The 27,384-nt window shown below is 47.8% G+C and overlaps 1 protein-coding gene across 3 annotated transcripts in view; it reads right to left on the bottom strand.

The window, feature by feature from the left end:
* The window catches only part of KIRREL3 (kirre like nephrin family adhesion molecule 3), a 1,017,151-nt gene that overhangs the window by 385,223 nt on the left and 604,544 nt on the right, over positions 1–27,384 (bottom strand). For all 3 annotated transcript variants that reach the window (XM_063943670.1, XM_063943671.1, XM_063943672.1), the window contains exons 3-4: positions 25,136–25,285; positions 22,257–22,406 (exon numbers count right to left, since the gene is read on the bottom strand). In XM_063943670.1, coding sequence (XP_063799740.1) covers positions 22,257–22,406; positions 25,136–25,285 — 300 coding nt within the window. The remainder of the gene's footprint in view (positions 1–22,256; positions 22,407–25,135; positions 25,286–27,384) is intronic.

Here is a 27,384-nt window from a genome sequence, read left to right as displayed (position 1 = left end):
GTACGTGCGCATACTCACAGTCGCGGGCACCCGCAGGCGCATGATATGCGTATTTACGGTAGAGTTTATGCGATCGTAGCGTGCGACTCAATCATTACATATTTTCACTATATAATGTATTTTGTAGATCATGGTCCCTTTGATAGATTCTGCAAGTTTGGTTAATATAGAATGTTCATGAACAGAGAAATCCCTCTTTGTTTGATACGAAGGGTCAGACAGGAGTAATACAGTGGTGTTTAGTATCCATCGGAAGAATATTTAATTAGAAATATTCCGGTGTTGGTTTGAAACAGATCAATCGCTCGTGCGAATAGTTATGGACATAAGAAGTTTATGAACATTTACTTTATTTGCACTTTATTACCCATGCGGCGGGAAACCCAGTTTCCCTCCCACCTGAGCTGTTGGAAATAGTCACAGCCCACCTGTATGAATCAACCTATGACCTTTTGTTATAATGCGAAGCCGAATTCCTGTGTCCAATGAACAATAAGATTGTAGGGACCATTGAATTGCATTGTGTGTGGGGCATAAATAGGCAGGCCGACCATATCCAGGTCACTCTCTTCAACGGTTCTCATTGCTGATAATCGGGAGCTGGATATCGAGGCGCATGCGATCGTTTCCCCTTGTGCGTAAGTGTTTCTCCGCAACTATATTGATCTTCTTGTTATTGTGGGCCAATCTCTCTCAATTTCTCTCTCTCTCTCTCTCCTTCTCTTTCTCACTCATTTTCCCTTAAATTGTATTGTATTGTATTTCCTGTGTAGTTATCTGGTTAGGTAGTCTATGTTATATTGTAGTGTATGACTTGTATTGTGTTTAACTCCTCTTTTGCAAGTATAGCATTCATAATATATATTTTAGGCGTTGGACCCTGAGCACGGTATCTGTGTGTTTCTTATAGTATTAAGTATTCTCAGAGCGTCGGTGACGCTCAAACAGCCTTTAAGGTAATAAGGTTATACTGTGGTGCATTTACTCTCTAACATTACACTAAGGTTTTACTGCACAATACACTGTTTATGGTTTAGATACAAAGGTTTAATATAGTGAGCGTCAGCTCCGCTGGTGATCTCCTCGTGGTCCCGAGCGTTAGCTACGCTATAGCGAATCATTACTTTAGTTAACAGCCAATAACGTGCCTGCCTGTGATCTCTTGGCCGTGAGTGAACGTGACGCTTGAGCGTCTCGATCACGGCAAAGCGATTGTTACGCAACTAGCGTACCCTTACGGTACTTCATACATAAATAGCGTACAGTGTTCTTAGACCTCATAAAGGGTATTATATACGATAAATATTTAGCTTTATCAACATGCGGCCAGTGAGTGCCCCTGGGAAGATGCCGCGGATCTACTCTGTCCCAAGGAAGTGGCCCCAGTAAGGCAGAATCCTTTCCCGCATAAGGCGGAGGTGGACGACTGGGAGGTGAATAGACCACGCTGCGAAGAAAAGCGTGAAGACCCAGTGACGGAGACGTCCGGAATCTCCCCGCGATGGAACCGTCCACGCCCAGGACGTGCGGAACAGGTGTGTCCTGGGTACCTAGAGATGCCAGCGGAAGAGGAGTACGCTGAGGAAGTAAAGATGCCAGCGGAAGCGAAGGAGTACGCTGAGGAAGCAGAGGTACCAGCGGAAGAGACTAAGTACGCTGAGGAGGAAAATAATACCCCAGTCCAGATATCGGAGGAGGACTCGGACTACGGTGAGCTGTCCGCCGACGAATCCCTCCAAGAACAGATGGAGGACGACTCTGGCATCGGAAGCGCCAACGAGAGTGACTGGCAGGATCGGGTGGAGTCGTGCTCCGAGTTGAATGCCCTCCGTAAAGAGGAGGAGATAGTCCTGGAGCAAGAATACCTGCCGGGAGTGCCGAAATGGACGGACGGACGGGGAGAGGATCGAGATGCCGTGGGAGGACCCGTTCCAGAGGAAGACATGGAACCTTTGGAGATGCCCCACGAGGAGATGCGACAGATGGTGGTTGTTGCCCGGGAGGAAACGAATGCCCCGGAGGATTCCACTGTTGGGTGGTGGTCGGTACCACACCCTGAAGACAGGGACGATGCCACAGACGATCCGAAAGGCCAGGAGTGGGTGACTGTTGTCCCCGTGGAGGAAGAGTCCCCTTGGTGGCCAACGTCGAGCGACCGTGAGGAGATGCCACTCCCCCAGAGGATCCGCCGATGGAGGTCAGGAGGTAAGAAGAGGAACCCGGAGGTGGAAGGATGTGGGGTCACAGCCCGTCCGGGCTGGGCCCTCGAATACAACCTCGCCGGCGGGACCTCGGAATTCCCTGACCCGCGGACAAGGGACGTCGTGGAGACCTTTGTAGGGACTACAAAGGAAAAGGGGGGGGGGAATGTGGGAATGTGTCCTGTTTTACAGGACACATTCCAGCTGCAGCAGCCAGGGCGCCTGTGTCCCCTGCGGGACAATGTCTCTGACAGCGCTGGGACAGCTTGTCTGTCCCCAGCGCCTGTCAGTGTGTGGCGGCGGCGGGTGTCCGGTGCAGGGATTACCCTTTTCCCTGCACCGGACCAGAGGCTGTAGGGGCATTTGAATGTTGGCGCCCTCCGGGAGCCAATCGCGGCTCCCGGAGCGGCAGCCAATCGGAGAGGGGCGCGGCGAGTCATAGGCCCCGCCCCCGGCGTCTGACGTCAGACGCCGGGCGGGAGCCTGAAGATAAGTCCGCGCGCAGGAGCGCGAGGGAGAGAGACGCCGGGCGGGAACAGCGGAGAGAGGAGGCCGCGCCGAAGAGCGGCGAAGATCCCGGCGGCGCGAGGAAGAAGAGGACGCCGGAGGTGGAAGGATGTGGGGTCACAGCCCGTCCGGGCTGGGCCCTCGAATACAACCTCGCCGGCGGGACCTCGGAATTCCCTGACCCGCGGACAAGGGACGTCGTGGAGACCTTTGTAGGGACTACAAAGGAAAAAGGGGGGGGGGAATGTGGGAATGTGTCCTGTTTTACAGGACACATTCCAGCTGCAGCAGCCAGGGCGCCTGTTTCCCCTGCGGGGCAATGTCTCTGACAGCGCTGGGACAGCTTGTCTGTCCCCAGCGCCTGTCAGTGTGTGGCGGCGGCGGGTGTCCGGTGCAGGTATTACCCTTTTCCCTGCACCGGACCAGAGGCTGTAGGGGCATTTGAATGTTGGCGCCCTCCGGGAGCCAATTGCGGCTCCCGGAGCGGCAGCCAATCGGAGAGGGGCGCGGCGAGCCAATCGGCGCTCGCCGCGTCATAGGCCCCGCCCCCGGCGTCTGACGTCAGACGCCGGGCGGGAGCCTGAAGATAAGTCCGCGCGCAGGAGCGCGAGGGAGAGAGACGCCGGGCGGGAACAGCGGAGAGAGGAGGCCGCGCCGAAGAGCGGCGAAGATCCCGGCGGCGCGAGGAAGAAGAGGACGCCGCGGTGGGAGGTCCTGAGGCCGCGGAAGAGGCGAAGAGACGACCGGCTGCGGGAAGATGTCCAGCGGCGGCTGGACGCGTCGAGGCGACGGCGGCGCCGCTGGCCAGGACGGGCCAGCGGCCGAAGATTGTAGAAGATAGCGCCGGAGAAGTCACCAGGGGTGGAAAGTAAGAGAGCTGACGAAGCTCCCCCCTGGTGCCTCTCCCAGCGGGTCAGGTAGGCCCTTCTCAGGTGCCCCTGTACCCGCCCCTCCCTAGACCACCGGGTGTTCGGGCATTAGGCCTGTGGGCACAGTCAGGCCCTCCCGGCCTGTGGGCACGTAGTCGGGCCCTCCCGGCCCGTAGGCACATTGTCGGGCTCGTGGCCCTGTTAGCCGGGCACTAGGCCCGCGGCCACGCTTAGTCGCCCGTGGCGCAAGTATAGGCGGGCATTAGGCCCGAGGGACAAACACAGGCAATAGGCCTGGGGAACATTAGAGGGCATTAGGCCCTAGTGTATTTTGGGCAGTAGGTTCATATAAGGTGACCCTGGGCACAAGGCCCAGGTCACCCAACGGGTGACAAGTTTAGGCGGGCGCTAGGCCCGTGGGTGAAGTCAGGCCACCGGCCTGTGTGCAGTCAGGGGGCGCTAGGCCCAGTGAATAAGTGCCCCGAGGTGAATAAAGGTGGCACTGGGCACTAGGCCCAGGCCACCCTGAGGTGATTAGGTAGGCAGGTCTGCTTGACCTGAGCCCCCGAGAGTGTACAGGAGGTGGGTAGGCTGTGTGGCGTCCACCCCCAGAGGGCAGGTAGGGATCTAAAGGAACCGCACCGTTTGATGTTGTACTCTGATATGTGTGTTGTTACCGTGCAGGGCAAAGTGTTGTTTAGAGTTTGTGCATAGTTTGTGTTGCACCACCCACACTTGAGCCAGTTTGAGGGCTTTGTTTATGTAGTTAGTGTAGCGGATGCACACTAGGTTTGAGTGAGGCCCTGCACGGCTGTTTCTCTCTTTGCCTCCTTACAGGGACCTGTAAGTGGAGAAGATTGGAGTACAAGACGTAGGACGGTGAGTAACATCTGTCTGTGTGTTCCTTCTGTGTGTCCCTATCTGTCTCCCTTCCTTCAGGGCGTACGGTGAGCCTTGCACGCCGGTGCAAGGTAGAATTTCCACCTGGTGTGAGAGTGCCAATAGGTGAAATTCGGGCTCTGAGGCGGACGCCTGGGATGACCCTCACCTAGCCCGAAAACACTATTTTTCTCGGGGTCGGAGGGCGTTTCGGATCCACAGTTAGGAGGACGGCACTCAGCAATCTCCTTCCTCCTAGGTCGTCGTGTCCGGATCCGACGGAAGATTTGCCAGGTCCGTTGAAGGTTCCGGTACCTGAAGGTGAGAGAGAGCGGCGCCTGGTGAGTACCGAAAATACACCTGCACGGCAGCAGGCACCACCACACGCGCAGCCTCACCTCTTACAGCTGTTTTGGGCACAATCAGCCCTTCTGCAAACAACAATTGCAGGAAATGTAGAACGTGCGGGCGAGCACGCTGGACGGAGTCCCTGGTGCACGTATTTCCCCCATACCTGTATAGGATGTGGTTACACATGCATGGCTGACAGCAGATGGATGAGTACAGGAGAAGAGCTGAATAATATCCGCTCTCATACCTTATTCTAGCCCAGCCAGCGCTTCACCTTTTACCCCCCTGGTAAATGAATTGTAATGATTGACAGGCAGCGTCTCTAACCATGCAGAAAATACACATCAGTCACAATCAGCGTGGCTCACTGCAGTCTCTACTCCCTGACAGCTCTCTATGGAGAACGTGTCATAACTAATGAGACATTTATAGCCAGCTATGGAAACCATCTCTCAGTTTTTACTCCGCAAACAGTTAACTATCTCAATTAAATGTGCGTAAAATTAATTCACAAATTATGTCAAGCACGGAATGCTAAATATATACAGCGTGCTAGGTGGCTGAAACGCACATCCCATAAATACATGCCATTTACATTAGCAGAATATCGTGCCGTTCCCAGATCACCGGCTTCTGCTTTATAAAGATCAAAGATAAAAACTATGTAAAAGCAGCAAGTAATCCACATCACTCTAGATCAGGCATTCCCAACCACGGTCCTCAAGGCACACCAACAGTTCTGGTCTTAGTGATATCCAGGCTTCAGCACAGGTGACTTAATTAGTAGCTCAGTTATTTTGATTTAACCATCTGTGCTGCAGCCTGGATATCACTAAAACCTGCCCTGTTGGTGTGCCTTGAGGACCGTGGTTGGGAATGCCTGCTCTAGATGAATGTTAGAGGAACTGAGCAAAACTGGAGATATTAGGAAACAGGAAAACGTCATGGAAGAGGGCAGATACACACAGTAGGCATTCACTCAGACACGGCCGTTTACTATAGAGGAGTGTCAAAGGGGGGGGGGGGTAAAAATGATCCAGGCCCATATCCGTCTAGGGGCCCCAGATGTCAGTGAAGGCTTAACCTTGCTCACCATGATGCCACACCCCCTCATTAGGAAGCTCACTGTAGGAACTTATTCCATTATGACCATAGGAATTTGTTCCATGGAGTGTAGCCACAACACTTCCTGTGGCCGGGACACACTAGCACGAGGGCCCGCCCAATGTCTTGATGGCCCTGTTACTAAGGGGGTGATTCAGGTTTATTAGCAAATCAAAATATCACACTAATAAGAAAAACCATGTGCACTGCAGGTGGGGCAGATGTAACATGTGCAGAGAGAGTTAGATTTGGGTGGGTTATATTCAGGGCCGGTTCTAGCCCTTGTGGCGCCCCGGGTAAAAAATAGGGGTGTGGTTTCCTACGGGGCGTGGTCAGTTACGCCCCTATTTGTGCCCCCTGTAGAGTAGTGCCGCTGAAAGAAAAATAAAATAAATAAATTAATACTTACTATCCCCGCTCCTGATTCCCGACCGCTGCAGACCTCCGCCGGCGCCGCTCCTCTCCTCGGATCTATGGGAGAGACGTCATGACGTCTCTCCCATAGCACAGCATAGACACTAGAGGTCAATTATGACCCCTAGCGTCTGTGCCAGTCCCACAATGCTGTGCGGTGCGCGATGAAGTCATCGCGCACCGCACAGCAAAGGTCCTCTCCATGAAGGGAAACTAGACAGGTAGCGTCTAGTTCCCTTCACAGCGGGGGACCAGCGGGGGACAGAGCGGCAGCGGCGGGCACAGTAGCGGATCTTGCCATGGGGCGGCACCCTCCGGATGGCGGCGCCCCGGGCAAAAGTCCTGCTTGCCCGTGGCAAGATCCGCTACTGGTTATATTGTTTCTGTGCAGGGTAAATACTGGCTGCTTTATTTTTACACTGCAATTTAGATTTCAGTGTGACCACACCACACGTTACATCGGCCCCACCTGCAGTACACATGGTTTTGCCCATTAGTGTGATTTTTTGGGCTTGCTAACAAACCTGCATAAGGCCCTATATGCAAAAATGATGCACATGTAAATGCAGATATTTAACACCAGAGTGCATTATACTTGCATACTGTCATGAAATGTTCCGGGGACTCCCGAATTTCGGGTGAGTTCACCAGGGCTCTAGGGGGAGCATGGCACCCACCTGGACATAGTCTACTTCCCTAGTGAAGTGGGCAGGAGCTTGATTGGAATCATATTATCGTGGCTCGTCCACTTTCTGCTCTCGGGAAGTTGCTTCTACGCGTACACTTTGCATGACGGTGAGCACAGGCGGTAATGTGCACTGCATAGTGAAAGAAATTCCATCCAAATCTCAGCTTACTATTACTTCTGGAGCACTGCCATTGTTACATACTGTAGAACATTCCCTTGACCTCTCCTTCAAACCTCATAGACATCTTACATAAACAATGTGTGAGAGGGACATCAAGATGGCAGTATACTATATGTCACATATGATAACATTACATAGGCTGGGAATGTCACCCAAAACTGCAAACCCATAACCTTGTTTTGCGTCAGAGCACAATACGAGTATATGAGTAACATTTGTGTGCGTTTATTTCAGCAAGGAACTCTCAGCAAGGCCCATGAAGGAGAAACATCATGCTTCCTTACCATCCATGCAACGTGCGCTATTAAGACATGATCCAATGACCACAATTGGCCATTGACCACGCCCACTTAGTACTGGGACACGAGCCGTCTCTTGGTGGCCTAACTATATAAATAACTGTAATGGTGCACACCATCATGGAGCAGGGTCTGCCTTGCAGTCCTCATAAATGATCCTTCGTGACATTTACCAATAAGCCCTTTAAAGAAACTCTCTATGCCTTGGCTAACTAGAGCTCGAGCCAGGCTCAGCAGGTATGTGTATAAATCCTGGAGAAAGCATGGACCTGTGTAGGTCTTCCATCACTTGTGATTGTCCATGCGGGCTGCTCAGGTCATTGTCAAGGTTACGGACAATAATGTACACATACTGTACATTTCACAAAAGTTTATTTCCCGCAATGTGTTTCAGTGTCATGTAACTCACGGAAGCAAACCGGCTGTAGGAACCCGAGTGACACAATTGTGGTGTGATGTCTGCCCCGTCACAACAACAAAGGAAAGTAGAACTACAGTACTCTACTTATACATTCCACATTAAAAAACATTCATAAAACGTATTTGGATTCGTAGGTCCAGCATTAATAACTGGACAACATTATTAACATATCTTTTATTTTGTCTTTACAAATTATTCCCAAACTCCCAAAAATACTAGAGATGTGCACCGGAAATTTTTCGGGTTTTGTGTTTTGGTTTTGGGTTCGGTTCCGTGGCCGTGTTTTGGGTTCGAACGCGTTTTGGCAAAACCTCACCGAATTTTTTTTGTCGGATTCGGGTGTGTTTTGGATTCGGGTGTTTTTTTTTTTTAAAAACTAAAAAACAGCTTAAATCATAGAATTTGGGGGTCATTTTGATCCCAAAGTATTATTAACCTCAATAACCATAATTTCCACTCATTTTCAGTCTATTCTGAACACCTCACACCTCACAATATTATTTTTAGTCCTAAAATTTGCACCGAGGTCGCTGGATGACTAAGCTCAGCGACCCAAGTGGCCGACACAAACACCTGGCCCATCTAGGAGTGGCACTGCAGTGTCACGCAGGATGGCCCTTCCAAAAAACACTCCCCAAACAGCACATGACGCAAAGAAAAATTAAAGAAAAAAGAGGTGCAAGATGGAATTGTCCTTGGGCCCTCCCACCCACCCTTATGTTGTATAAACAGGACATGCACACTTTAACCAACCCATCATTTCAGTGACAGGGTCTGCCACACGACTGTGACTGAAATGACGGGTTGGTTTGGACCCCCACCAAAAAAGAAGCAATTAATCTCTCCTTGCACAAACTGGCTCTACAGAGGCAAGATGTCCACCTCATCATCATCCTCCGATTCATCACCGTGTACATCCCCCTCCTCACAGATTATCAATTCGTCCCCACTGGAATCCACCATCACAGCTCCCTGTGTACTTTGTGGAGGCAATTGCTGCTGGTGAATGTCTCCATGGAGGAATTGATTATAATTCATTTTAATGAACATCATCTTCTCCACATTTTCTGGAAGTAACCTCGTACGCCGATTGCTGACAAGGTGAGCGGCGGCACTAAACACTCTTTCGGAGTACACACTTGTGGGAGGGCAACTTAGGTAGAATAAAGCCAGTTTGTGCAAGGGCCTCCAAATTGCCTCTTTTTCCTGCCAGTATACGTACGTCTGACGTGCCTACTTGGATGCGGTCACTCATATAATCCTCCACCATTCTTTCAATGGAGAGAGAATCATATGCAGTGCCAGTAGACGACATGTCCGTAATCGTTGGCAGGTCCTTCAGTCCGGACCAGATGTCAGCATCAGCAGTAGCTCCAGACTGCCCTGCATCACCGCCAGCGGGTGGGCTCGGAATTCTGAGCCTTTTCCTCGCACCCCCAGTTGCGGGAGAATGTGAAGGAGGAGATGTTGACAGGTCGCGTTCCGCTTGACTTGACAATTTTCTCACCAGCAGTTCTTTGAACCCCTGCAGACTTGTGTCTGCCGGAAAGAGAGATCCAAGGTAGGTTTTAAATCTAGGATCGAGCACGGTGGCCAAAATGTAGTGCTCTGATTTCAACAGATTGACCACCCGTGAATCCTTGTTAAGCGAATTAAGGGCTCCATCCACAAGTCCCACATGCCTAGCGGAATCGCTCAGTGTTAGCTCCTCCTTCAATGTCTCCATCTTCTTCTGCAAAAGCCTGATGAGGGGAATGACCTGACTCAGGCTGGCAGTGTCTGAACTGACTTCACGTGTGGCAAGTTCAAAAGGTTGCAGAACCTTGCACAACGTTGAAATCATTCTCCACTGCGCTTGAGACAGGTGCATTCCACCTCCTATATCGTGGTCAGTTGTATAGGCTTGAATGGCCTTTTGCTGCTCCTCCAACCTCTGAAGCATATAGAGGGTTGAATTCCACCTCGTTACCACTTCTTGCTTCAGATGATGGCAGGGCAGGTTCAGGCGTTTTTGGTGTTGCTCCAGTCTTCTGTACGTGGTGCCTGTACGCCGAAAGTGTCCCGCAATTCTTCTGGCCACCGACAGCATCTCTTGCACGCCCCTGTCGTTTTTTAAATAATTCTGCACCACCAAATTCAAGGTATGCGCAAAACATGGGACGTGCTGGAATTTGCCCAGATTTAATGCACACACAATATTGCTGGCGTTGTCCGATGCCACAAATCCACAGGAGAGTCCAATTGGGGTAAGCCATTCTGCGATGATCTTCCTCAGTTGCCGTAAGAGGTTTTCAGCTGTGTGCGTATTCTGGAAAGCGGTGATACAAAGCGTAGCCTGCCTAGGAAAGAGTTGGCGTTTGCGAGATGCTGCTACTGGTGCCGCCGCTGCTGTTCTTGCGGCGGGAGTCAATACATCTACCCAGTGGGCTGTCACAGTCATATAGTCCTGAGTCTGCCCTGCTCCACTTGTCCACATGTCCGTGGTTAAGTGGACATTGGGTACAACTGCATTTTTTAGGACACTGGTGAGTCTTTTTCTGAGGTCTGTGTACATTTACGGTATCGCCTGCCTAGAGAAATGGAACCTAGATGGTATTTGGTACCGGGGACACAGTACCTCAAACAAGTCTATAGTTGGCTCTGCAGTAATGATGGATACCGGAACCACGTTTCTCACCGCCCAGGATGCCAAGGCCTCAGTTATCTGCTTTGCAGCAGGATGACTGCTGTGATATTTCATCTTCCTCGCAAAGGACTGTTGGACAGTCAATTGCTTGGTGGAAGTAGTAAAAGTCGTCTTACGACTTCCCCTCTGGGATGACCATCGACTCCCAGCAGCAACAACAGCAGCGCCAGCAGCAGTAGGCGTTACACGCAAGGATGCATCGGAGGAATCCCAGGCAGGAGAGGACTCGTCAGAATTGCCAGTGACATGGCCTGCAGGACTATTGGCATTCCTGGGGAAGGATGAAATTGACACTGAGGGAGTTGGTGGGGTGGTTTGCGTGAGCTTGGTTACAAGAGGAAGGGATTTACTGGTCAGTGGACTGCTTCCGCTGTCGCCCAAAGTTTTTGAACTTGTCACTGACTTATGATGAATGCGCTGCAGGTGACGTATAAGGGAGGATGTTCCGAGGTGGTTAACGTCCTTACCCCTACTTATTACAGCTTGACAAGGGCAACACACGGCTTGACACCTGTTGTCCGCATTTCTGTTGAAATACTTCCACACCGAAGAGCTGATTTTTTTGGTATTTTCACCAGGCATGTCAATGGCCATATTCCTCCCACGGACAACAGGTGTCTCCCCGGGTGCCTGACTTAAACAAACCACCTCACCATCAGAATCCTCCTTGTCAATTTCCTCCCCAGCGCCAGCAACACCCATATCCTCCTCATCCTGGTGTACTTCAACACTGACATCTTCAATCTGACTATCAGGAACTGGACTGCGGGTGCTCCTTCCAGCACTTGCAGGGGGCGTGCAAATGGTGGAAGGCACATGCTCTTCACGTCCAGTGTTGGGAAGGTCAGGCATCGCAACCGACACAATTGGACTCTCCTTGTGGATTTGTGATTTCGAAGAACGCACAGTTCTTTGCTGTGCTTTTGCCAGCTTAAGTCTTTTCATTTTTCTAGCGAGAGGCTGAGTGCTTCCATCCTCATGTGAAGCTGAACCACTAGCCATGAACATAGGCCAGGGCCTCAGCCGTTCCTTGCCACTCCGTGTGGTAAATGGCATATTGGCAAGTTTACGCTTCTCCTCCGACGATTTTATTTTAGATTTTTGAGTCCTTTTTTTACTGATATTTTGTGTTTTGGATTTTACATGCTCTGTACTATGACATTGGGCATCGGCCTTGGCAGACGACGTTGATGGAATTTCATCGTCTCGGCCATGACTAGTGGCAGCAGCTTCAGCACGAGGTGGAAGTGGATCTTGATCTTTCCCTATTTTTGGAACCTCAACATTTTTGTTCTCCATATTTTAATAGGCACAACTAAAAGGCACCTCAGGTAAACAATGGAGATGGATGGATACTAGTATACTTATGGATGACGAGTGACTGACGACACAGAGGTAGCTACAGCCGTGGACTACCGTACTGCGTCTGCTAGTATAGAGATGATAATGATATTAAAATATATATATATATATATATATATATCACTACTGCAGGTATATATAATATAATGACGGACCTGCTGGACACTGTCAGCAGACTCCTAAACTACTAGTATGAAGAAGATAGAAAAAAAAACCCCACCACAGGTAGGTATACAATTATGGACGAGCACTGACGACACAGAGGTAGCTACAGCCGTGGACTACCGTACTGCGTCTGCTAGTATAGAGATGATAATGATATAAAAAATATATATATATATCACTACTGCAGGTATATATAATATAATGACGGACCTGCTGGACACTGTCAGCAGACTCCTAAACTACTAGTATGAAGAAGATAGAAAAATAAACCCCACCACAGGTAGGTATACAATTATGGACGAGCACTGACGACACAGAGGTAGCTACAGCCGTGGACTACCGTACTGCGTCTGCTAGTATAGAGATGATAATGATATAAAAAATATATATATATCACTACTGCAGGTATATATAATATAATGACGGACCTGCTGGACACTGTCAGCAGACTCCTAAACTACTAGTATGAAGAAGATAGAAAAAAATACCCCACCACAGGTAGGTATACAATTATGGACAAGCACTGAGGACACAGAGGTAGCTACAGCCGTGGACTACCGTACTGCGTCTGCTAGTATAGAGATGATAATGATTTAAAAAATATATATATATCACTACTGCAGGTATATATAATATAATGACGGACCTGCTGGACACTGTCAGCAGACTCCTAAACTACTAGTATGAAGAAGATAGAAAAAAAAAACCCACCACAGGTAGGTATACAATTATGGACGAGCACTGACGACACAGAGGTAGCTACAGCCGTGGACTACCGTACTGCGTCTGCTAGTATAGAGATGATAATGAGATATATATATCACTACTGCAGGTATATATAATATAATGACGGACCTGCTGGACACTGTCAGCAGACTCCTAAACTACTAGTATGAAGAAGATAGAAAAATAAACCCCACCACAGGTAGGTATACAATTATGGACGAGCACTGACGACACAGAGGTAGCCACAGCCGTGGACTACCGTACTGTGTCTGCTAATATAGAGATGATAAAGATGATAAAGATGAACAAAAAAAATATAACACTACTGCAGGTAAATATTTATATAATATAATGAATGACGGACCTGCTGGACACTGTCAGCAGAATGCGTTTATAGAATAAAAAAAAAAAACACCACAGGAGTGTTTAACTTTTTCAGGCAGACAATATACTGGTGGTCACTGGTCAGTCACACTGGCAGCAAAAGTGTGCACTGTACTCCTGCTATAACTGCACCCCAGTCTCCCCCACAATTCAGCTGTGTGAGCAGTGAGCACTCAGCACAGTCAGATATACATAGATGATATTATCATGCAGCACACTGAGGCTGAGCACAGATATGGTATGTGACTGTGTATCGTTTTTTTTCAGGCAGAGAACGGATTATATTAAATAATAAATAAAACTGGTGGTGGTCACTAGTAACTATCAGCAAAACTCTGCACTCTGAGTACTCCTAATGCTCCCCAAAATTACTAAGTTAGTAGTAAATCAACTCAAGTGTCTCTATCTATTCTTACGGAGAGGACGCCAGCCACGTCCTCTCCCTATCAATCTCAATGCACTTGTGAAAATGGCGGCGACGCGCGGCTCCTTATATAGAATCCGAGTCTCGCAATAGAATACGAACCTCGCGAGAATCCGACAGCGGGATGATGATGTTCGGGCGCGCTTGGGTTAACCGAGCAAGGCGGGAAGATCCGAGTCTGCCTCGGACCCGTGTAAAAAGGCTGAAGTTCGGGGGGGTTCGGATTCCGAGGAACCGAACCCGCTCATCTCTAAAAAATACATGACCCAGAACTCATGGTCCAGTGTGGTGAACTTGACTTAGAGATTGTTATCCCTCTCCTTGCTGGCCATCACCTGCCACCCTGCGGGGGAAGTAGTGCGGCCCCGGACACAGCTCCTCTCCTGTCTCATCTACCTTCTGTATCGGAGACGGCTGCATCGGATGAATATCGCAGAACTTGGCAAGATAGACGATTGCCGGCTAAATGAAAGCTGGCAGCTGAGTTCAGAGGACGCACCCTGGCAAAAAAAACATCCTTAATAGGTATGTAAGTACAGCAGTTTCACTTGTCTTCTGAAAAGGAACGGAACGTAAATGTTTCTTACACAGAACACTGGTTTCATGCGGCTGGGAAATGCTTTAACCCTCTACAACGCCAGAAAAACGTCTGTTGCACCAAAAGGTAGAATAGAGATCTCTAGTAGACTGGCACATTGCTAAAAAGCACGATGTAACCACGCTGAATTGACTGGACAACAATAGATTCTATACAAGTGGATCCCCCTCCTCATTTTCCAGTCCTCGTCGTAATCGTCTTCCACGGAGGTCACTCATCAGATCAGGCATTGTGCTTTGTACACCTAGATCGCTGCTTAAGTTTGGAGCAGACGTATACACTGACCAAGAGAGGGGGCATTCTGTGACGGGTAAAAAGTTGGGCCGCTAGTTTTGTGAAGCAGTGCAAGAGCAAAATTGTACCTTGCTGCCTGGGAATTGCGTTATACGATAAAGTGGTTGAGAGGCCGCCTCTTATGGGTTTCGTGCGCAGAACCATTTCCACTTTGCAGAAACATTTACCAGCTCTGAGCTGGCTGAGATCACACCTCATTCTATACTAGTAATGGCACGCGTTTTACATCCTACAGCCGTGCTTTAGCTACAAGCACACAACAGTGACGCTAGCAATAAAGACAGTTCTTACCTTTTCTCACCCCAATGTGTAAATGAAGGCAAACACAAGACTAAATAAATCTGTATCTTAGAGAAGAAAATGAAAACGTTTTATTCTAGTGAAACGCGTAGTACAGTTGTACTGTAGATCGGCCTCTGTTGTGACATTTATACCTTTGCACAGTGCACCTCCTCAGATTTTTACGCCAATCTGCAAACCTAGCAGCCCATTTAGATGTTAGGTACCGCCCCAGTGGACTACCCAGGGCCACCGGTGTAAATCCACCACCTATTTGCAGGATACATTAAGGGGCTTATAGAGTTGGAAGCACATCTGATTTACAGTATGTCCACCAGACCTGTATTTGTATTCTGCACAGGAAGACTGAATAAACATGCGGAGAATCCAGAATGCAGATTTTACCGCATCTCACACTAATGACTCTTTGGGGATAATTCAGAGACGCCTGCAACGCAGGTGTCCGGGTAGTTGTGCGATATTTGCAACTGCGCATGCACAGACAATTCAGAAAACCCGCACGGTGCATGCGTTACACAGAGTGTACGCACAAAGGGTCTATTGCCATCGGGATAGACGCCAATGAGAAATGGGGTGGCAAAGTAATGGGCATCCCTAGGCAGCAGGCTGAAGTGACCGCAGAAAATATCTGCAGAATCACAAACCCTTCTGCGCAATAGTCAGCGTAAGTCTGTGTGTCAGTCCCAGGCTTATTCCATCCACGTACAGTGCAGCCGCCCTTCCCGGCCTTTCCCCAGAGAGCGGTTTTCTTACTACAATGCTATAAACAAGAAGGGGCGCACGATAGTGAAATCTGTTTAAAAAACACCTTACTGTAGAAACAGATCAATGTCACTCACACAAAACATGTGATAAAGGTCATATATCACAATAAGTGCACGTATCACAGAATGCTCTGCACATTGAGCTATAATTGCTGCAACCGGGACAGTCCAGGCCTCCACACCTGGTGCTGGGACAGACGACGTCACCATGCCAAGATCTCCGCACCTCCCCCCCCTCCAATATCTGTCTCATGGGCGTGTCAGGAGGAGTATCGTTGACGTTCCCAGGAATTCTGAGACTAGCATTTGAATATACTTCAGTCAGACCCTTTACGCCTAGAGAGGCAGAATGAGGGAGGTAAGGGCAAGCGGGCAGCTCTTTCCCTCATTGGTGCCACACACCAATGTCCCATGGAAATCAAAGCGTGATCTTATTGCGGGTACAGTGAGCAGGCATTCAGCTAGCTGATGCTGTCTGTGTAAGGCACCGCTGTCATGCTGTCCCCTGCCTGAGCCCTCGCCTTACTCTGCCTCAGTCCCATGCATTAGAAATTCAACTGGTGTCCGTCCTAGTAACGCTGATCCCAATAAACTATGCCATCCCTCTGGACCCGTTGTTATACAGGCCATATTACACCGAGGTTCCATTAGTGTGCTTTCAATTGATTGATCATTGTGTGCGTAATCTTTATTCTTGAAAGAAGCCGCTCCCAGGTGCCGCCTGGTACAACTGTGCAAGTTATTATCCTTCATCCTGAATCAGAACCCGGGAAGACTCATGCCACTCTCAGCGGCACAACAGCGCACTTACCCCTGCCTTGCCCTTGTCAGACCATTGTAGTTGTCTCTGTACAAGCAGCATTGATTAGCTGTCTGGAAGTACAAAGCATTCTCACCAACCACATTGATTAAGGAGGTCGACTATCACTTTGCAGATGGTCCTGCTACTGTACCTTGTTCTTACACAGTAACCCTTTACAGAATGTCACCCTGTTTCCAGCACATTACATATGGGGCAGACAGGGATCAAAAGCCAGCTCTCTAATAACGTATGTAAATATGTATCTCTCTTTATCTATCATCTATCTCATATCCAGGTACAGACCGGACACAGCGCTCACCGGACGGGTACTTTAAAAAAAAATGCTTTACTACCATTGCTATTTTATGTATTGACTGATGCCAGATGCTGAATGGGGGGCAATGGGAGGGTGGCAGGTAGTGGGGGGGGGGTGCGGTTAGAGATAAGTTCCCGGACCTATGTGTTTTCGGGGGGGGGGGGGAAACGGAGTGATGGGGCTGGTTATCTAGGATTTTGTTTCGCCTGCCTCAGGCAAGCAAAAAGCTATCCCAGACAACTGCCAGCATCATGGGCAATTGAATATCCCGGGAGGTGGGGTGGGGGGGTCAATTTACCGCCGTTGGTTGAATTCCCCGATCAGGATCCAATTACAACATAGGGAATCATAATGTATATTGTATGAATATTATTTATGGCAAAGTATTTTGTGGGATGCTGTCTGTACAGTATGGCGGCCATTGGGATGTGATTTGTACTGTACAGTGGACACTGGGATGCTGTCTGTACTGCATGGCGGTCACTGGGATGCTGCTTGTACCATATGGCGGTCACTTTGACGCTGTCTTTACTTGTATGGAGGTCACTTGGATGATGTCTGTACTGTATAGCAATACCTAATGCTCAATGTTCTATATGGCAATCACATGGCTGCTCTCTGTATTGTATTGCGGCTAGTCCTATCTATATTTCAGTTAGTCCCACCTATATGAGGCCTTGTTAGGAATTTTTTCCAGTGCCACTTTACAACGGGCGATCAGGTCCTAACTGCGAATGCTTATGAACCGCAATGCGCATCGGACAACAGCAACGGGCATCGCCGGTCAGCGACGGGATGGTGCATAAGATCCGATCGCATGGGCGTTCGCAAGGTGATTGACAGGAAGAAGCCGTTTGTGGGTGGCAACTGAGTGTTTACAAGGAGTGTCAGGAGACACGCAGGCGTGCCCAAGCGGTTTCAGGGAGGGTGTCTGACGTCAGCTCCGGCCCCGATCAGCCCGTTCTCATCACACTGTAGGAGTAAGTCCTGGGCTGCACAGAGCCTGCACTAAGTGAATTTTAGCAGCTCGGCGTACACATGGGATCGCACACTTGCACGGCGAATTTACACTCCCCCTGGAGGCGGCGACTATCCAAACGCAGGACAGCAAAATTAGCAGCCCAGCGATCAGATCTGGCTGACTCCCTAAGTTTCCAATCCTCCTCTGCTCTAGCGATTCGCTGATCTATCCATCCATCTCTAAACCATATCATATTCTGATACCTTTATTTTATATCAGTTTAAAAATATCCAAATGTATGTGCGTCTCCAGTTACCTCTTTCCTCCTCCAGGGAGAATGTCAAAATATAGTAAGTAATTTGTTTGCAGTACTAGAAAGAATTCAGCACTAATTACAGGAGAGTCAAGAAAATCCTGATCTCAAGAGTGCGTCTGGCCCTTTCCGAGCGCAGCCTCCGGCAACCTCCCACTCACGCTGTACACCCTCCCCCCACAAAATTACCCTTTTGGCAAGGGGGGCTCGTCTCTTGTGCTAAACACCCCACCTTCCCTCGTACAGCTTTGATGTACATCTACACTCAACACCCCAGCGATTCAGCAAAAATGTTTACCTAGCACTCTGATCAGAAATCCGTCATGTTTGAATTTCTCCAGGCGCTGTTTAATTAACATCACAGCTTATTCAAACAGCTAATGAGCTGAACTGCCTCAAAAATCAGCCAATCATTTCATCACAATCAATTTTCTCAACTCTTAACAACTCATCATGTTTTTTTTTTTTTTTGGGGGGGGGGGAGGCTTAACGCTGCGCTCACTTTAAAGTCACAATTTACATAATGAGGGATGATGGTTGTAAGTCGCCGTCTCTCACCCGCCTCGTTCTCTCTAGTGTAAGCTCTTGACGCCCTGAATACGGTCGGTGTGAATAACCTGCAGAGTAGAACGATCACTGACTGGATTCTAAGAGGTCTTCACGTTTCCTGTCACAAATGAGCTTCTCTGTTTCTTACCTAGGTGACCACGTCTTTTACTGCTACGAAGATTGCAGTATTTTTATTATTAAAGGGCTGGACTGAGCAGGTGATGTCTGAACTGCTTCTCCTGCTATACTTCTGTGCTGCGATACATGGCCGTGAAACAATATAGCCCTGTATATATATCATTAAAAAAGCGAGAAATGTCATTTATTCCGGACTCTTCCCATTTCTCCAATAAAAAGCGCCCTCTTTATACTGCCAATGAGAAATGCAGAACTGCTCCGATACTTTCTCCAGCTGTTTGATGTGACATTAGGAAGGGAACTTTGTTCCTCTGTATCAACTAATGTCCCTACAAATAAAACAATGAGAGTGCACTATAAGGCAGGCTGGCTGTAATGGCAGCTCTCAGCAGTATTACCTGTAATAAGCTCTAGATACACTTCTAATCCCGCACAATGCCATTTCCTGTGATTGATCTCAAGCTATTTGTATAGACATTCTAGGTACAATTCCTGCTTATATCACTTTTTGGCTTTCAGAAACAAGAAAATGACACATGGGGGTAAATTTACTATGATGGGAGGTTTTTTTATTTTAGAACTGGTGATGTTGCCCGTAGCAACCAATTCGATTCTATTTATTATATTCTAGAAGCAGCTAGATAGGTGTTAAGTAGAATCTGATTGGTTGCTATGGGCAAAAACACCAGTTCTAAAAAAACAACAACCTCCCAATCTAGTCTGTTGCACATACAACATCCAAGAGACACACAAGGTCAGGGGACACACACCGGTAGGTCATCGGCTCCCCACGACAATGAGGCTTATGGTACAGAATAGCGACAGGAATTCGATAGTCATTACTGTAGATCGACCCTTTAAGTCCACAAGGTCGAAAGGTCAACTTGGAAAAGGTTGACAGTACAACAGATCGACAGGGTGAAAAGGTCGACACAGAAAAGGTTGACACAAGTTTTTTTGTTTAATTTTCTATTATATGGAATTATAGCAAACGTAAGCGCTCGCCACAATTCGGGCAAGGTGCCTTTCATCGCTGCAGGTTACTATTCACAATCGTAGTCCAAATCAAGCATGTAGACCTTTTGTAGCTGTCAACCTATTACATGTCGGCTTTATGGTCCTGTCGACCCATTAACCGCGTATGTAGACAGTGTAGATCTATCATCCGGATACCAGTGTGCGTATGCGTGTGATGGGGAATACAGAGTGCAAGCTCCACCGAGATGCGAGTGACAGAGCATTTTCTGTACAGAGCCACGGACTATGTGTGTGCTACATAAATAACTGGCAGTTTCCACTATGACACTACGTTACTTGGATAACTGGTTATGTACACCCTCCTGAAGCTTTACCTACATCTGTGTGCTCAGTCATTATATTATCAGGCGGAGCTGGCTAGTGTCACTGCACTGGGTTATGTCACAGTGATATATAATAACAGCTGCAGGCGGGCACGTACCGCACAAGCCAACACACGCACGCCAGCTACAGAACAGCCCCATTCAATCACAACAGAAAAAGTTATAGTTTTGAGAGATAGATTTAATTCCTAGTTGCGTCTCTGAGCGCTATGTATAATTCCCCAAGGGCGTGGGTCATTGAGAAGTCACATGTCTGAATGTAGGGAGCTACGCTATGAATATAATTACTATTTATCTCCTTCAATGGGACTTGCCACCGGCGTATATCACTTGTCCTCAGCACTGCAGGCGCTCAAATGAGGGAAAATCTTACTGAAAGTCCCCAAGTTCTAGTTACTGCCAGTGGGAGTCTCAGCTTCATGGCGTCATTAAGCCCTAACTTACCTCCCTAGATCTGAGCATGGTCACACAGAGAGGAACAGGACAGGTACTAATTACAGTAAATGTTTTCCTGAGCGTCTGTGGCCACGTACCAGGGCCCACAAAGTGCCTCTCCGGCCCTGATTCCAAGGCCCACAGAGTCATAGTTACCTGCACGAATGGACTGATTCTGAAGAAAGAACCACAAAGTATTTCTTGTTGCTGGGTAGAATATATAAACACAAAGTTGCTTTTTGCAGATGGAGCCATGCTAATAGTGGCTCCGTCTATGTCTGGGCGCGCCCATCACAGCGTCCGTGACGCGCACCATTCACTACAACAGGAGCGTCTCGGTGCACGCCTGTAGCGGGGCTAGGCGGGGCCGGGAGTGCACGTCTGCGAGCGATGGAGTCGCACTACATCAGTGTGGCTCTATCAGTAGTTACCTCTTTTGCAAAAATGTGGTCATTTGGGGGTTTTGCTGAGTGGGGAGGTATAACCAATATTATCTTATAGAAAAAAAGTCAGTATCAGCGTACGAAGCTTATATCATATACAGCTCAACAGAAACTGGAAGATTTAAGGTTCTACTGAAGCTGTTTTTCTGTAAACACACAAAATACAACACAATGGGGGTCATTCCGAGTTGTTCGCTCGTTATTTTTTACTCGCAACGGAGCGATTAGTCGCTAATGCGCATGCGCAATGTCCGCAGTGCGGCTGCGCCAAGTAAATTTGCTATGCAGTTAGGTATTTTACTCACGGCATTACGAGGTTTTTTCTTCGTTCTGGTGATCGTAATGTGATTGACAGGAAGTGGGTGTTTCTGGGCGGAAACTGGCCGTTTTATGGGTGTGTGCGAAAAAACGCTACAGTTTCTGGGAAAAACGCGGGAGTGGCTGGAGAAACGGAGGAGTGTCTGGGCGAACGCTGGGTGTGTTTGTGACGTCAAACCAGGAACGAAACTGACTGAACTGATCGCAGATGCCGAGTAAGTCTGGAGCTACTCAGAAACTGCTAAGAAGTGTCTATTCGCAATTTTGCTAATCTTTCGTTAGCAATTTTGATAAGCTAAGATTCACTCCCAGTAGGCGGCGGCTTAGCGTGTGCAAAGCTGCTAAAAGCAGCTTGCGAGCGAACAACTCGGAATGACCCCCAATATTATATACATTTTACATGTGCCCTGCATTATATAATACAACACAATATCATATACATTTTACATGTGCCCTGCATTATATAATACAACACAATATCATATACATTTTACATGTGCCCTGCATTATATAATACAACACAAGGGGCCTAATTCAGACCTGATCGTAGCAGCAATTTTGTTAGCAGATGGGCAAAACCATGTGCCCTGCAGGGGAGGCAGATATAACATTTGCAGAGGGAGTTAGATTTGGGTGGGTTATTTTGTTTCTGTGCAGGGTAAATACTGGCTGCTTTATTTTTACACTGCAATTTAGATTTCAGTTTGAACACGCCCCACCCAAATCTAACTTTCTCTGCACATGTTATATCTGCCCCCCCCCCCCCCTTCCCCCTGCAGTGCACATGGTTTTGCCCAACTGCTAACAAAATTGCTGCTACGATCAACTCGGAATGACCCCCTATATTATATACATTTTACATGTGCTCCTGCATTAAACAAGCGATACATTGCAATCCTACTTACTGCTTACATTGGTACCAAGTGTTCCTGTATGGTGGTTCCCATTCATCAATAAGACTACAGTGGGTCAGGTATACTGTATGTGATATGTAATGACTTACCCAATACAGTGAGCCGGGCTGGGCGTGATCGGATGGCGGCCTGTATGGCCTGACATTCGTACAGTGCGTCATCCTGAAGTTCTGCGCGCTGAATCTTCAAGTGATGTTCCCCAGACAAATGGTCGCCCTCTACAGAGTATCGGGGGTATCCTACATTAACACAGCAGAGTCAAGATTGTGTATGTAAAGGGTTAATGGCAATAATGAGCAAAGTGAGAGTGGTACAGGCCAATTAGCAGGCGATACAATATTACAATTAAGGCTTTTACTTTGTCATTTACATATTTTAAGTTCTGCATCCCATCAAAAGTATAAACCATACATCAGACATCCTGGCACCGCGTATAGTATTTTCCATTACTTTTTTTATTTTTTTTTGGGGGGGTGCGTGATCAATCCTCCCAGATTTGGCCACGCCCCCTTCAGTACCCAGGCCCCGCTGCTCTGTGGTGTGGTTGGGCTGCGAATTCTGGGTGAATTAAAAATGATTGAGAGAATTCCATATGGAACTCTTCAAGGCCATGCTCGAGGAATATGCGAAACTCAGCACACGAATGCCGGATGGGGCCAATACACCCCCCATGCTGGGTGAAGCCAATATGCCCCCATGCTGGGTGAAGACAATATGCCCCCATGTTGGATGAGGCAAATACACCCCCATGCTGGTTGAAGCCAATATGCCCCCATGTTGGATGAGGCCAATACACCCCCCATACTGGGTGAAGCCAATATGCCCCCATGTTGGATGAGGCCAATACAACCCCATGTTGGTTGAAGCCAATATGCCCCCATGTTGGATGAGGCCAATACACCCCCATGCTGGTTGAAGCCAATATGCCCCCATGTTGGATGAGGCCAATACACCCCCATGCTGGTTGAAGCCAATATGCCCCATGTTGGATGAGCCCACTACACCCATATACCGGGTGAAGCCAATATACCCCCATGCCGGGTGAGGCCAATATGCCCCTATGTTGGATGAGGCCAATACATCCATATACCGGGTGAAGCTAATATGCCCCCATGCAGGGTGAGGCCAACAGATTCCGACACTTCCTTACTTGAAGGAGTAACTTTGGCATACTGCCTCCATAGCTATCAAACATCACAACATATAATTATCAATAAAAGCTAAAACGTGTAATAACTTCTACTATTAGTGGAGAAAAACATCACATTAAACTAATGAACGCATCAATAGTATTAATCAATCGCATATAATGTAGCTTTAATTCAGAGACTTAGAAAAAGGTTATAACATAAAGCAATATCTATATTAGTCAATATCTTTTGTTTGCGGATGGATCAATATGCTGACAGGGCAGGAATTCACCGCTACCTCTCAGCAGCACAGATACTCTCCCATTTGTGCTCCAATTGATCCATTCTGTTCATTTGCAATGCGTGGTTTTATAACCAAACATGAAATGCATTTTAAGCTATACCAGCGCTGCCGCCGCAGTAAGATACTGAGGTCCCTCTCCCACCAACCCGGGGGCAGCAAAACAGGACAATGCTGTTTCTGTAATACACAATTCAGAAAAATCAATTCAGGCAAACAACTTGTGGTTGGTTCTCCTCCTCAGACCCCTACCCCCTGGCTTTCAGAGTAACATAAAGGCTCCGGTTAAGAGGGAGGGATTGTGACAAGATCACTGGAATAGCGGTGGAATGCAGGTATATTTGCCCCATTTTTTTACCTATGTGTTTTAGAACCCCAGGTATATTGCATTGGCTCTGCTGAGAGCTTTTGGCTTTTACTAAATGCCAAAAAGGGTTCCTGGGGTTGGATGTGAGAAGAGAGGGAGGGTTCTCAATCCTTTTATTCCCAGTTCAGGCCTTTGAGCTATTAGCCTCACAAAGGCCAAATAGGGCTTTCACCTGTATGGGTGTGTTAAAAAGACTGTCAGCCTGATCATTTGTCTCTCACACTGCTTGGGGAAAGAGGAGAGACTATGGAATCTCTGTAAGAGATAACTGCTATTGAAATCCAGTGAGCTGTGCCTGGTAAAAACTTGTGTTGTCTTTTTAGAGAGTTAGGTTTATCCTGTGTATAGTTAGCGCCGGACGGCAAGGTAATTATTTTGATATTTATTTTCTGCACAATTAAACTGGCTGAGGTCAGTTGCAGCAAACCACTGGACTTGCCATCTACCACAGGACTTCGTAGCGCTGAGCGTCTTTTTTTGCATTATTTTCCAAAAATGCGTCCAAGACGCAAAATAATGTAACAGGACGCACAAGCAGCTTCTGCTGATTTAAATGATATGCAGCATGCCTATATTCTGTGAGTAATTGCGGCTCTATCTGCATGCAAAATGCCACGTTACAGTGTTTTCCAGAAAAACACTGTACCAGAGCATTTTGTATGCAAATATAGTCGCAGTCACACACAAAATATAGGCATTCTGTTTATCAGAAGTTGCTAGTGCATCTTAGTACCTTACTTTGCGTCTAAGACGCATTTTTGCCGAAAAATAACGCAAAAAAAAAGATGCTCAGCGCTACTGACTCATGTGGTACTTACGCGACTTGTAGTACATGGTGCAAAGATGTAAGAGGACACATCTGTATTTGCAGTTACTGTATATAATTCTATTCCCCTAACCCTAACTACACAAGAGAGGAGAAATACAGTGTATCAAAACGGCCTGCATGCATTGTTATTACTTCAATCAATGGCATTATTTGCTTTTCTGTTCCTCTTTTCCTGGGCTAAAGGAGGAAAGGTCCGTGTGCGTGGGCCCTGACCCAGTCGTGTACAAACCCTCGGTGCCGGATTTGCAGATCTGGGTGAAGACAGTTAGAAGGCGCGACTTTGGGAAAGCCATATTGTTCTGCAGAGTGAAGTGCAACCTGCGTACACAGGAATCACCTACCAGAGAGGTCTCGGCCCACACCGAGCGCCAGACCATCTTTGATCCAGAGTACAATGCCATGGTAACCGGGTATGGCACATAGTAGACTCACTGGTCTTCCAGCCACCACTACTTGGTCCTGTGGCTGCTGGGTGAAGGATGATGACGGACCTGGAAAGATGAAATAAAGGTTATTATTACCTGCATATATAACAGGCTACAGCAGAAAGACTAGCTAAATCCGTCTTCTCCAATCTCTGATAAAACCTCCCATTATCACTGTCCAGCCCCTGTATCGGTATACATTCAGGATAACACTGTTCACAATACCAGCAGCAGATGGTCGAGATTGATAATGATGACCTCATTAATGACTTCACCTACAGAATGTTGACATAGGAAATGTTCAAATTGTCATAATGTCAACAATTCCATGAGGCTTAGCGCCAACCAATCAGCTCATAGCTGTCATTTGTGAAACACAGCCTGTAACATGGCAGTGAGGAGCTGATTGTCTGGTACTTGTTTCTCTCCACGCTTTGATGTCAACAATATGAGTGTCGGCATTGTGAAGGTGTAAGATATACTGAACCGCCTGTATCTCTCTGACTTGATGGCCCCCATAACCCGTGTCTTTCTCACCCTGATGCTCAGTTGTGGAGTACAGCTTGCCTTATTCTAGACAACCTTAAGGTTCATTCTTTATGATGGACGTCATGACCAGACCAACTTAGGTGCACAGTGTGTGTGTGTGTGTGTGTGTGTGTGTGTGTGTGTGTGTGTGTTGAAAGTGCTCCATCTCCCCCATTGTGTTACCCACAGACTCAGGGATGCTCTCGGTTGAAAAAAGGGAATCTCCCTACTTCAAACGATGTGACCCCCTGAGAAGTTATTCTCTAGTGATCATGTAAGATGTCCAGAACACCAATATACTTCAGAAATTCTCTGTTGATCAACCTACACTGCGGAAATCCTAATAGAGCCAGCTTTTGGTGGAGGGCATCCTGGCCACTATATAGGAACAACTTTGAACTAAGCTGGCCATACACCTTAAGATTTACTGTCCAACCAAACAATCAAATTTGCTGGTTGGAGCAAAATCTGGTAATGGATGGGAGCAAATGGCAATTAACATTTTGCCACCAAATGCTGGAAAACGGACAAAAACACTCATTCAGACAAATTGGTTAAATCAAATGTATTTTACCAGTTTGTCTGAACAGCCGTTTTCATCTGTTTCTAAAGAATCCTAATTAGTGTGACCGGACAGTTTGCCAAGCCCAACATGGGATGGTCCAGAGAGGATCAGGAAGTGCCCCAAAGTGTTAATGGCCTTCAGCGACTTTACACGCTGAGCAAAAACAGTTTGCCCAGTAGAGATATAGGTGCCAGGGGATGCGGTCAGTATCATGATGGACAGGAAGCTGACGGTCATGTGACTGATGCCGGAATCCTGACACCACATGGGAGACCGTCACCGGAAGGCCGACCTTCGACATCCAGAAGGCAAATATTGGGAAGTATGTTAGGGTTAGGGCCCAGGGAGCAGCAGGGGGTCAAGGTTAGGCACAATGGGGGGTTAGGGTTAGACACTAGGTGGGGGTCAACCCTAGCCCCCCCCCCTCCCCTCGGTTAGCTCTAGCCCACAGAGTGCCTTAATAAGTGTACTTAATTTTCCACTCAGCAAAAGGACCCCACAACTGGACGGAAGGTTGCGTCTTGTCCTGTAGGGGGCAGATCTCTGACTTGGTAGTGGGTTATGGTTTGATGGGGTGCTTCCCTGCTTCTCCCAGGAGATACATTGTGATGTGCGCCATGCGGACCATCGGGGTGTAACGCAAGATGTGAGCTCTGTGAAAGACGCCTGAGTGCTTATAGCAAGGGTGAGTGTGACTAAGATAGAGAAAAGACGACAGCAATTCCCCACTAATGCACACAGCCGGATAGTCTGGCTATGATTTGGGATTAATATAGGTAGACGGAGGGTCTTCTGCCGGTCACCAGCTACCCTCGCACCGAGCATTCTGCTTATTGGGAATTACAGCACTTACTGGCACGCCAGCTGTAACAGGTGCGGCCAGGACTATAATGGCTGAAACGGCACCCATAAAATAACACATTGTTCTGTAAATTGCTCAGCAAATGCATCCAATCTGTAGAATATCTTAATGAATTATAAATGAGCACAACTGCATCTCGCTCTTTTTACATAACACATAAAAACGGGACAACGGTTATCTACATCGCCCAGAAAAGGAACATTTTTTGCC

The sequence above is a fragment of the Pseudophryne corroboree genome, chromosome 10, assembly GCF_028390025.1.
Source record: "Pseudophryne corroboree isolate aPseCor3 chromosome 10, aPseCor3.hap2, whole genome shotgun sequence".
NCBI lineage: Eukaryota > Metazoa > Chordata > Amphibia > Anura > Myobatrachidae > Pseudophryne > Pseudophryne corroboree.
The sequence above is the reverse complement of the archived record's forward strand: the minus strand, read 5'-3'. Positions and strand labels throughout refer to the sequence as shown.